The sequence below is a fragment of the Scardinius erythrophthalmus genome (assembly GCF_964197995.2).
Source record: "Scardinius erythrophthalmus genome assembly, chromosome: 13".
Lineage (NCBI taxonomy): Eukaryota > Metazoa > Chordata > Actinopteri > Cypriniformes > Leuciscidae > Scardinius > Scardinius erythrophthalmus.
In genome coordinates, this window is record NC_138233.1 from 39,133,656 (window position 1) to 39,147,031 (window position 13,376).

At 41.0% G+C, this 13,376-nt stretch overlaps 1 protein-coding gene across 3 annotated transcripts in view; it reads right to left on the reverse strand.

The window, feature by feature from the left end:
• The window catches only part of flt4 (fms related receptor tyrosine kinase 4), a 99,183-nt gene that overhangs the window by 51,128 nt on the left and 34,679 nt on the right, over nt 1-13,376 (reverse strand). For all 3 annotated transcript variants that reach the window (XM_081383136.1, XM_081383137.1, XM_081383138.1), the window contains exons 2-4: nt 11,533-11,629; nt 6,543-6,817; nt 860-987 (exon numbers count right to left, since the gene is read on the reverse strand). In XM_081383136.1, coding sequence (XP_081239262.1) covers nt 860-987; nt 6,543-6,817; nt 11,533-11,629 — 500 coding nt within the window. The remainder of the gene's footprint in view (nt 1-859; nt 988-6,542; nt 6,818-11,532; nt 11,630-13,376) is intronic.

Consider the following 13,376-nt stretch of genomic DNA (forward strand, 5'->3'; position numbering starts at 1 on the left):
AAACAATATAACGTCACATTTACCTCAGAAAAGCCGCTCAATAACTATAAACGCGATAGTCAGCTAGAAAAATAACTCTAGAGAGCAGCTTTTTTGATAAATATATGCACTATATTGCATAATCATAGTATTTTTACTCAACCTGTTCTTCAATATTTGATGTTTTTATGTCTGCCACCATTTAAATGTTTATATTTAAAAAAGCAACAAAAAACAAGTAGTAACATAATTCTATCATTAAAAATGTATTATTACAAAGTTATTATTATAAAAAACTAACATTATAAAAAATGTAAGTAACCTACACATTAGTTAATTTTAACCTTTAATATTATAGTAATGTACCTACTTGTGTTCCCTGTATAGTTTACAGCATTAGTTGGGAGAGATTTTTTTCCTTGAGGAAATTTGCCTGATACATTCCCAAATGAATCATTATTGAATATCGAAGCGTGTTAATCGAAATCAAATTGTGAAATCTGTGTCGATGCCCAGCCATTTTAAACACGTTTATTTAAAACAAAGTCTAAACTGACCCAGATCTTTCTGCTCTATTTCAATAGGATTGACATTGCCCAGTGAACTCAGAGCCCATAATTTAAGATGACCTGGAGAACGACTATGTTGCTGAAAAATCTGGAAAAGTGGTTTATTTAAGTTCCTGTTTTTATTTCCCTTGGCTTAGAAAGCTATATATCACTTGAGTTAGCTGAGGGCTGAGAGTTACACTTAAGCTGCGTATACAGTAACTGTCAATCATGGTTTCAATCTCTAAAAAAGCATAAAAACAAAAGATTCCCTCGTCCATTGAGCAGAAACAGAGGGATGAGGGGAGCTGGAAGTGTGTTGGAGGACCTACCAAGAAGAGAGTGACTTTCAGGTCAGGATCTGAAACCAGACATGGCACTTCGACGTGTGTATCCGAGTCCGTTATTAAGATGGTCTCAATTTCTCCCCCATTCCTCATGATGAATGGATTTTGTGGGTCTGTTTGATTGAAAGAAAGTGACATTAGTTCAGTTACCTTGACATTCAACCTGTTACCTCAAATCAAGCCCCACAACATTACAGGACTTCTTACTAATCAGGACCTTCTGATCATACAATAATATAATGCCAGACCAGAAAATACTTCCAACAAATTCACCAGGGTGTGAAAGAAAAAATGTGAAGCTTGTATTTTTTGTTAAAGCATTAACATAGGAAAGATGTTGATATTTGAGCTGTGATGTTGGTGGATCGACAAGAGTTGTGGTGTAAATCCAGCTTTTAATGTTGTTTATGTGTCTATGTGGTGTTTTTAATCCGCTTTAAGACAAACCGTGTGTAAGTTCATAAGTCGACAGCATTGCTGAGTATTTTCTTCTTAAAACTGCAGTGAACCAAAGACAGTCTCAAAAACACGCTTTGAAATCGCTGGTGTTTCTGACGCCACAAACTACCTTGTAACCAATCAGATCAACGTGTGATCGTCAACCAGTGGATCTCTGAGCTGAGTGAGTGAGTGGAGGCGGGGCTCATTTGCATATTCATAGAACCACACATACTAAATGAGGCAAGGGTGTCGAGTTACATTCAAGCTATTTTAAGGCATGAAGATGTTTTTTTTTTTTCAAGGAAAAAACTTTTAAATATGATGAGTTTTAAGGGATGAAATGATTGACTACAGGGGGACTTTAAGGTCAGAAACATACACAAGTATGTATGAAACTTGGGAGTTTCAAAGTCGTCTGATTGGCTGAATTCTACAGGGTTTCCCAAAGACGCGTTTGTCGTGTTCTTTAAAGGTCCACCTAGAAACAAAACTGCCGTGATGCCAAACCCCCTCATGGAAAAGAAAGCTGTCATGTTTACAACTGTGACAATAAGCGCTTATCATGATGATCTTAACGCTGGATTTTCAGAAGTGTGAGAAGTTCACAGCAAAGACTCTTTCAAATACCTCCAAGAGTTTTACACTATTGCAGGGACATTGCCATTACAATCCTTGTCCAAAGTAAGCTCCTTCCCTGGTTTTCTGACTTGTGTACTAGAACGAGGTCAACTTGAGGTCCGACATCCAGCTTCCGAGGTTAATGGAGCGCACCGATAGTCTCAGTGATCGTGAGTGTGGCAATAAACTTCTGTACTCAAGGGGGCGATAGAGTTTCCTTCAAATGTTTGAGCCATCAATCCAGATGTTTTGTGGTCTAGAACTGTGGTCTGACACCAGCTGCGCTTGTGAAGGTAGAAGCGCTTTCACTCACTTTGGGTAGAGCAGATGATTATACTTCAAATTGTCCTAAATCATGGTTATACTGTCAAAACATTGTGCAAACATTTCTTGTGCCGCTTTACACTGGCTTTCTAGGCATCATGTGATGAATTCTCCATAAATGTATCTTCTGTAGAGATGCTTTAACTAAACTGAGCTCATTTCATCATTGATGAACTTCAGACAGTTAAAGTAAAGACTTAACATTCCACCTCCAGTTCTTTGCCTGAATACACACAGTTTTTAGCCAGATTTAGTCTGTGGATCACCCTGATTATATCTAAGAGGGGAGATTTTTATGACACAGCTCTATCAACAATCTCCAGCACCGTTCCTTAAACCACTTAATACGAGGCTTTCGTCTTGGTCACAACCCACATGTGTGGGACTGCTAAAACAAACCTCTCCAGTGTTCACTTTCTAGCGCTCTTTCTAAGCCTTTATTTGAGCATCACCTGGTGAAGCCCGCATTATTCTAACAAGTCTGATTCTTCCTCACGTAGCTCAAAGCAATCACTCCAAGCTGTCGGAGTCCAAACAAACCTCCGTATCTCGCAGTTTATGTTTCTGCCCCCCGGTGGTCTGCACACACAGGCATTACAGGACAAATACACAACTCCTCACAGCTACGGTGCTTCACGATAAATCATCTTCAGGAGGTGAACTGTTTTTTTCTGAAGAGATGGGAGGCGCTGGAGGGCATGACATGAAGCCACAATGCCGACAGCTCGGATTCAAGAGGCATTGGATAAATGAAGCCACATGCAGCCGAGTGCCATTCTGCTCTCCGCTCACTGCTAATTTATATCTGTGATTTCAGCTGGCTCTGATCAGCCCCCTGCCGAGATCTGTGGAAACGGCTTCGGCATGTTGTCAGGAGAAATCACCCGGCTTTTCACACGAGTGAGCGAGTCAGCAGGACGTCTGTACCTGACTCTCCGCGGGCCGCTTTTAATCCTGGCTCTTAAAATGCTGTCAAGGAATGAGAGTAACACAAGGAAAAGCTGTCCGATGTCGCAGAGTCTTTGATCAACTGGTGGAAAACCAATTTGTTACAAATACAGAGCTGGATTGTGGTGCGAAAATAAACAATCCCCCTATGAACTGTTAAAGTCTCTCATTACTTACTCACACGGTTGCACAAACACAGCCACTATGTTAAGACTATATGTGTCTTTAGAACTAGTTTGACCAACTAGCAGTTAAACTATTAGACTGCTCTATGTAACTGACTTTAAACATTAAACAACTGAAGTGTCTTTTAGTGACAATAATAATAATAATCTTTACGTTATATAGCACCTTTAAAAGAAGCTTCACAAAATGCTTTACAGTGAAAACAACCTTAACAATACAAACATTAAAAAGCACATTAATAATAAAACACTTGTCCCCTTGTAGTCAATCATTTTATCCCTTAAAACTCATCGTTGATCACCAAAATTACATATTTAACCGTTTTTTTTTCCTTGAAAAAAATTTTCATGTCTTAAAATATCTTGAATGTAACTCGACACCCTTGCCTCATTTAGTATACGCGGTTCTATGAATATGCAAATGAGCCCCGCCTCCACTCACTCACTCAGCTCAGAGATCCACTGGTTGACGATCACACGTTGATCTGATTGGTTACAAGGTAGTTTGTGACGTCAGAAACACCAGCGATTTCAAAGCGTGTGTTTGAGACTGTCTTTGGTTCACTGCAGTTTTAAGGAGGAAATACTCAGCAATGCTGTCGACTTATGAATTACACATGGTTTGTCTTAAAGCATATTAAAAACACCACACAGACACATAAACAACATTAAACGCTGGATTTTCACCACAGGGGAACTTTAACAATACAAAAATTAAAAAAGCATATAAATGATAAAACACTAAAAGCCAGCCTAAAGAAACAAATTGGTAGCACTTTATTTTACAGTCCTGTACAACATTATAGTTGTTACAATAACTGTGTAATAGCTAGGTACAAACCCTGATCCTACCCCTAAACCTCACCTTAAAACATGTTGTTTTCTTATTTCTAACATTTTTAAGGGCAACCAAAAAGTTTTAAGGTAAGATTTAATAACTGTCTGTCAAGCTCCAAAAAAGGCCAAATATACCAATAAAAGGCTCACATGTTATAGCCCATGTCTTCTGATAGTATACACTTAGTTTTGTGTGGTCAACAGTCCAAAATCACTGATAATCGTACAAAAATCAATGGCATTTTGGTGTCAGTGATGTCCAAATAATCCGAAACAATGCAATCATGCCAGTCCAGGTCCATCGTTTTAGATAAATGTGAACTTTGGTGGCTTTTTGGTCACTATAATGTACTGTTGTATGGGAAAAACTGCCTTGAGGTTTATCGAAAACGACTTTTGGGTTCAACAACAACAACAAAAATTGTGAAATGACACTGGGAAATGGCAGAATTTCCATTATTTGTTGGTTTTTAGATTAAAAGCATATTCTGTAAAGTTGGACTGGAATAGTAGGCCTGGATTCAAAAGCCATTTCCCAAATAAACGTACAAAAATAAAAAATAAATTGCTAAAAAGGCCCATTTATATATGAATCCAGACATGCTTGACATCCAAATGTAATGTTAATGAGTAAATTAAACTATAGTTACACTCCCATCCGCATTATTGAGGTGATAATGCGCTCAAATCATCAAACTCAACATAAATATTCTTCATATTTATGATAAGGAGGACATTGGCAGGGTATGTCTTCTGTAACGGTGATATATCAGCAGATTTGGCGTCATGTAGCGTCTTTTTATTCACTTTCTTATCTTAAGTTAATTCAGTATAAAAGCTCTTTTTTCGTAACCGTGGGCCGTCTCAGGGGCAAAGCAAACATGTTCTTAGCGTGTTCATGTATAATCTTCTCTGATCTTCTGAAGAGGGCTGATGTTTTGAATGAGATGTTTATGATGTCTTTGTCTGTTCCCCAAAGAAAATAGAAACTTTAGACAAAGACAGCCCGGCCAAGCATTCTTTGAAGGGAGTCGAATAAAGACAGGATTTGTGATTTGGTTTGCCTCAGGAAAATGCCACAAATTGCAAAAGGGACCAGACATTGATATTCAACAACTCTAGAATAAAAATGACTTCTTTTAAAGGAAATGTTTTCCTTCAGAAATAACATCTATTCTTTCAAAGGTTAAGTATGTATTTGCACAAATGGGCTAAAGAATGAGGAAGAATTGCAGTCCATTTGTCCAGAACTACAGGCTCAGTTTCGGGAAACGATAGCATTTACACACCATTTGTGTAACATCATAATAATTAACAAGATACTTAGTCACATTATTTTTTAGACTGAAATGTTCTCAGTGTAATGCATATAAAGCAGAGTCAGAGATTAATGGGGGAATGGGATAAAAATGGCACCAAAATGAACAAAAATGCCCCAAAAAAGGGGTAAAAAAGCCCCAGCTCAGTTCAACTAAATCTGTTATGGCTTGGGCAATTAAAGTTAAATGTGAAAATGAATATAGATTGTGAAATTACATTTTGATTTGCTTTAATAACGTCAAATTTCATTTAACATTTTTGCAGCATTGAACACTATAACCAATCGGACATGATTCTGTTGAGCTTATGATGAATGTTGCTGATATGATGAATGTTGAATGTAATGGCCAATCAGAGTTGTCTAATCATAAACCGGTCGCAGAATTTGCGCCAAATGGAAGTGATGGGGAACCATTCTTTGCCTGCTTACGCCATGTCATTTATTTCCAGTTTGAATAACCATTTTGTCTTTCATACTACTGAAATAACCAATGTGAAGACAGTTTTCTAATGCGTAAAACCAATTCATGAACAGTTCTTAGCTTCCGTGTAGCAAGAATATGACGTGCCGTTTCCTCACAAAAATATATTCTACTAATCGACACTAATAATCATTAATACAATATCAAGAGTGATAATGATTTTTTTGTCATATTATTGCAGTCCTACTTTTATAATTGACATACTTCATGTAATTTACATGAGGGAATGACAAGGTTGCATATTCTTCAAAGTATCTAAAGCTGAAGAAAAATGGCAAATATAAATCTGAGACTGTAACCCAGACTACAACATAGTGTCGGCCCAGATCCGGCCCACATCTGGAACACATGGATTGCACACGGCCCAGATCAGGCCCACATCTGGGTCGACACTATGTTGTTGTCTGGGAATGTAAAGAAGAATAAAGGATATGTAGCCTTTTTAATAGGAAAACGATATAAAAATGGAGTAAAATAGCATTAATGAAGCAAAAGACACTTTAAAGCTCTCACCTCGCACAAAGACAAAAACGCTGGCTGCCGTGGTCCCATCGATGACAGCTTTGATGTCCTGGTAGAAGCAGCGGTAGCGTCCGGAGTCATTGGCCTGGGCGTCGGGCAGTATTAAGGACTTACAGTAGGGTTTCCCAGCCTCCCCTTGACACTCCTTCACCCTGACGGCTCTGTGGCCCGGCGTGGGCTCGGGAGACTGCTGATGCTGACGATCAGTAATCTCGATTTTAATCAAAGACTCTTCAGGCCAGCTCCAGTCCAGAATCCGCTGTCCCCTGGAGTATAATCACACAAAGTCATGGCACACAACCTACATTTTGAGCTTGAGGAGATAAAATCTGAGTGAAAAATGTGTTTACCCACAACTCATACCATCAAGACAAAACTGACTAATCAGATAAAGTTTGATTAATGTTCCTCCTTTAATATAAATCTATGTGAATTTTTTTTTTCTTTCTTTTTTTTTGTAAGTCTAAACCAGTGTTGGGGAAAGTTACTTTTAAAACTAATCACTTGCAATATTGTGCTAGTCCCTAAAAACGTAACTACCTGCATTAACTAGTTACTTTATTTGGAAAGTAATGCATTGCATGACTTTGCGTTACTTTTTGTCACCTGAGCTGGGCTTGCATGCTATTAATAACAAAAAAAAAGTTATATTTTTGGCAAAAGTAAAGGCCCTTTCACACCATGGGCCCTATTTTAACGATCAAAGCACATGGTCTAAGTTCACTTAGGGCGTGTCCGAATCCACTTTTGCTAGTTTGGCATTGAGATGAGTAAATGTTTGTGTTTAGTCTAGAACTACAGTAACCATCATGTTCACACACAGCGCAACATGTTATACTTCCAACAATTCCTCTCTACATGAGGACAGGAGAGCTGTCAGTCAATACATGAGAAAACTAAGTTACTTGCATTACTTATTTGAAAAAGTAACTCAAAAATTTTGTTGTAAATTTAAAAGTAATGAGTTACTTTACTAGTTACTTGAAAAAAGTAATCTGATTGTGTAACTCGCGTTACCTGTAATGCGTTACTCCCAACACTGGTCTAAACATTCAGAAAAGTAATAGCAGTCTTCTCTCAAAATGAAATATCATATAGAGGAGTGGGTTGTTTAAATTCTTAATCCTAAGTATGAGAAATAATAATAGTAATGCTTGTCTTCATTTCTTGCAAAGATGTTTGTTTTCACTTAAAAAGAGTATTGTGCATGTCTTGAAACCAGTGCTTGAGTCCCTTATAATAGACAGATTTGTAGATGGCAAAGGAAAAGGCAATGACATTTAAACTGATGTGTTCCTCAATCAGATTATGAAATACAGTGATTTCTGAACGCCAGCCATGGCTTTGCTTAATACTGCTCATCGATCACACTGAGCGGTGGCCCAAATGGAATAATGTTTGTAACTGCTGAAAAACAATTTATTCTGGGAATTCTTGGCGAGAAACGTCTGCAAATTTTTAAGGGATTAGACTTAAATATGTTGGATAGCCTCCCTGTATGTTCATACCACATTTATTTATAAACTTAACTATCAAATCAATTCCAAATGTAACATTCTCCTTGAGTCCTTGTTTTTGTAATGCCTCACAGGCTTATCCAATTATGCAATCAAAAACGACCAAATCCAAATCTTGATTGTTTATTTAACTAGACATTTCATCCCATTCAGCCCCAAAAAGAAATTTAACCTAGATGCATTAGGGTTGTTGATATATAATGTGTCCATGGACTTTACTTTTATAAATATAACGATTTTTAGAAAGAATCTATGTGTGAGGGGGGAAATGTACATTTTAGGTCCTGTAACTGTTCACAATTTCTTTAAATTTGTATCTTGAAGTTGAAGTATGACACTGGAAGCAGGATTACAAAAATAAAGCATATTTTGCAAACGTTCCTTTCACGTGTCACGCATCCCTCAACTCAAACATCACAAATAAAGCTCTTACGGGTGCTTGTGATCAGGTAAATATCAATAAAAAGCTTTCGATAGCTTTCAAAAGCTCCAACATATTACTTTTAGCTGTGCTAAACGAGAAAGCAATTGAGTCACTAACACTCTGTCTAGACTAGAGGGAATATGAGTGCATCACTTATAATAAACCCATCCAACGCATCAGGTTCATTTATGACATGACGCACTACAACTGTTTAAGTCTGTCTATACTGGACACATTAAAGTAAACATTATAAACATTTATAATTTCTGCATTTAAATATATACATTTGTCTTTCTGAACAGGTACATAATTATGCTGCATTGAAGCTTTAGTTGTAGTGCGTTGCATCACAATGACCCGTTGCTTTGATGTGTTCATGACCTGTTTAATCTGTGTAGGCTTAAATGCAGTGAATTTAGTCCTGTATCTGAAGCTGAATGTCTTTTCCCATGGAACACTTCAGGCTCCACCTGCTACAGTAGCCACACCCCAAACTCTCAGCCTGCTACAGTAGCCACACCCCAAACTCTCAGTCTGCTACAGTAGCCACGCCCCAAACTCTCAGTCTGTTACAGTAGCCACACCCCAAACTCTCAGCCTGTTACAGTAGCCACACCCCAAACTCTCAGTCTGCTACAGTAGCCACACCCCAAACTCTCAGTCTGTTACAGTAGCCACGCCCCAAACTCTCAGCCTGTTACAGTAGCCACACCCCAAACTCTCAGTCTGCTACAGTAGCCACACCCCAAACTCTCAGCCTGTTACAGTAACCACACCCAAAACTCTCAGTCTGCTACAGTAGCCACACCCCAAACTCTCAGTCTGCTACAGTAGCCACACCCCAAACTCTCAGTCTGTTACAGTAGCCACGCCCCAAACTCTCAGCCTGTTACAGTAACCACACCCCAAACTCTCAGCCTGTTACAGTAGCCATTCCCCAAACTCTCAGTCTGTTTCAGTAGCCACGCCCCAAACTCTCAGCCTGCTACAGTAGCCACACCCCAAACTCTCAGCCTGCTACAGTAGCCACACCCCAAACTCTCAGTCTGCTACAGTAGCCACACCCCAAACTCTCAGTCTGCTACAGTAGCCACACCCCAAACTCTCAGCCTGTTACAGTAGCCACACCCCAAACTCTCAGCCTGCTACAGTAGCCACACCCCAAACTCTCAGCCTGTTACAGTAACCACACCCAAAACTCTCAGCCTGTTACAGTAGCCATTCCCCAAACTCTCAGTCTGTTTCAGTAGCCACGCCCCAAACTCTCAGTCTGCTACAGTAGCCACACCCCAAACTCTCAGTCTGCTACAGTAGCCACACCCCAAACTCTCAGTCTGCTACAGTAGCCACACCCCAAACTCTCAGTCTGTTACAGTAGCCACGCCCCAAACTCTCAGCCTGTTACAGTAACCACACCCAAAACTCTCAGCCTGTTACAGTAGCCATTCCCCAAACTCTCAGTCTGTTTCAGTAGCCACGCCCCAAACTCTCAGTCTGCTACAGTAGCCACACCCCAAACTCTCAGCCTGCTACAGTAGCCACGCCCCAAACTCTCAGCCTGCTACAGTAGCCACACCCCAAACTCTCAGCCTGCTACAGTAGCCACACCCCAAACTCTCAGCCTGTTACAGTAGCCACACCCCAAACTCTCAACCTGTTACAGTAGCCACACCCCAAACTCTCAGTCTGCTACAGTAGCCACACCCCAAACTCTCAGTCTGCTACAGTAGCCACACCCCAAACTCTCAGCCTGCTACAGTAGCCACACCCCAAACTCTCAGCCTGTTACAGTAGCCACACCCCAAACTCTCAACCTGTTACAGTAGCCACGCCCCAAACTCTCAGTCTGCTACAGTAGCCACACCCCAAACTCTCAGTCTGCTACAGTAGCCACACCCCAAACTCTCAGTCTGCTACAGTAGCCACACCCCAAACTCTCAGTCTGTTACAGTAGCCACGCCCCAAACTCTCAGCCTGTTACAGTAACCACACCCAAAACTCTCAGCCTGTTACAGTAGCCATTCCCCAAACTCTCAGTCTGTTTCAGTAGCCACGCCCCAAACTCTCAGTCTGCTACAGTAGCCACACCCCAAACTCTCAGCCTGCTACAGTAGCCACGCCCCAAACTCTCAGCCTGCTACAGTAGCCACACCCCAAACTCTCAGCCTGCTACAGTAGCCACGCCCCAAACTCTCAGCCTGCTACAGTAGCCACACCCCAAACTCTCAGCCTGCTACAGTAGCCACACCCCAAACTCTCAGCCTGTTACAGTAGCCACACCCCAAACTCTCAGCCTGCTACAGTAGCCACACCCCAAACTCTCAGCCTGCTACAGTAGCCACACCCCAAACTCTCAGCCTGCTACAGTAGCCACACCCCAAACTCTCAACCTGTTACAGTAACCACACCCAAAACTTTCAGCCTGTTACAGTAGCCATTCCCCAAACCAGAGTCCTGCAACGGGTCGGGTACCCGCATAAAAGTGGCTAAAACTAAATCTCTCAGTCTGTTTCAGTAGCCACTCCCAAACTCTCAGCCTGTTACATTAGCCACATTAGCCCTCGCTTGTGGGTGAGCTGAAAGAGATTGACGGATCTGAGCGAACCGCTCTCACTGTTCTGATGGTGTCTAGGAGACTCAATGTTTACAGTTTTGGGGGAGATAAACTCATGAATGGCATACTAATTGTAGTCTATAAACTGGGTTAAGAAAATGTAATTTAACATAAAAAATTTTATATCACCCTTTACTAGTATAAATGGCTCTGTTGTGTGACAAATTAATTTCTAAAAGAACAAATAATTCCTATTATATATTTACATTTATTCATTTAGCAGATCCTTTTATCCAAAGCGACTATTTTGACAAATAGATTAGGAAACAAGCTAGAGAACAGGAGAAATGCAGAGAGTGGATAAGTGTGAGGTGGTTCATACGAGTTCATAAGAGCTGCATGCATAATAATATTAATTAAACAAAATAGCAAAATGCTGATTAAAATACTTTCAGACAGAGTTTAGTATAGATCATTGGATTGTACCTGCATGTAATGGTCAATGTGTCGTTAGCGTTAATCACGAGCTGGTCTTTGGTGTTGTCAAGGGTGGGTGGACTCATAGAAAACCCAGTCACCAGACCTAGAGGAAGAGAATAGCATCATCATCATCATCATCATCATCATCGTCATCATCAAGAGTGAATTTACCAGTAAGTCAAATGTTCCAGGCTCTAATAACCATTCCTGACAGATCCTTGGATGCAGTTTTGCCTAGATGCATTAGGTCCAATGATTGCCTAGATGCAATGTTTATAAAATGTCTGTGTTACAGGCAAATGGAATTTATGCCACACTTCAGGTGCACGCTCAATGAAATCTCAATAGCCCCATTTACAGCTGGTATTAAGATGAGTTTTGGTGGATCGGATCACAAGTAGACGAGGGAGACATTCCCGTTTACACCTGGTGTTTTAATCTGTCTCTTCTGTCCACTTTCAACCACTTCTGTCCTGATTTCTTCGAGGGGCAGGGTCTATGGGCGAGTAAATATATGGGCTGTGAGTGTGTGTTAGAAATCAGGAATGGTGAGAGAACATTGTGCTTGGTCCGTTTCTCACCTTAAAACCAAACTTGGGTCTTCAGCTGATAAAGTTTAAATCCTTTCTGGCTAGAGCTCTTCCCATAATGTTTATGCATTAGGTCAGTATGTGGATAGAAGACGGCCTTTTGTGGCTGATCGAACACATTCAACCACGTTTACACTACGAAAGCAGTCCGGACTAATGCGTTTTCGACTACCTCTGGAAGTGCTGGAAAGTGGACAAGCTCAAAACGTTTCAGATCCCGTTTACACCTGTATTTAGTGTCATCCACATGTGATCCGATCGACCAAAATGCATCTCAATACCAGCTGTAAACTGTGAAAGGGAAACCATATTAAGGGGCAGTCACACTAACAAATTTTCAATAAAATTTGCAGACAAAAAGTCCATTGTATATTGTCAGTAGTGTAGCGATTTATGAAACACAGCTCACGCAGAAGTGAATTCTGCGAAATCTGCGTGGGTGTCAGCATTATGTTCAGTTTGTTTCTGTTTTCATGGACTTTCTGTTTGTTTTAATTTGTCACATGCCTTTTTCTGATTCCCGCCACTCGACTGTCTCCTTAGTTACCGTCAGTATTAGTTAATTGGTTTCAGCTGTCTTCTGTTAATTATCCTCGTTAGTGTTAGTGTAGACGAGGTGCTGAAATCGCTGTATTGGATCGGGGTTAACTATCAACATCCTGTGGACCTTCCAGACACCCAAGGACTTTGCTGGAAGGAGGCCATCATCAGGTGTCTGGAGAGGTTCAACCCCCGATCCATACAGCCGCCACAGCCTGACCCAGGGCCTAACCCGTCACCACCCCGATCGACGGATCTTACGCCTGAGCCCCCGGCAGACTGGAAGCTTCCGCCTGCCGCGACGTGAGCCAGAGCCCAACGAAAAGAGGACAGCACCCACCACCGCCCCGGAGAAGAAGCATCTTGGAGAGTCTGACCAGGGGTGTGAGCCGGCAACATCGTCCATCACCGTGGGAGTCCTCGTGGAGTTCGAGGGACTGGAAGCGAGCCCCGTCCACCCTGGTACTCACTGAGAGTGAGTACCAGCTAGACTCTATGGACATTTTTCAAGAGAGTTGGATCCCTTTTACCCCATGAACTTACCCGTATGTCAATCGTCTTCGTCAGTCATGTTAATCCCGCCCAGCCTCTCTCTCCCACCACCTCTCCTGACTGCTGTTGGTAGCACTTTGTTTTTTGTTGAATGCTGTTTGTCTCTCTATGCCCATCCTCATCCACTGCTATCACCCAGTCGTCTTCGTCTCCCATTGGTCCATTAGT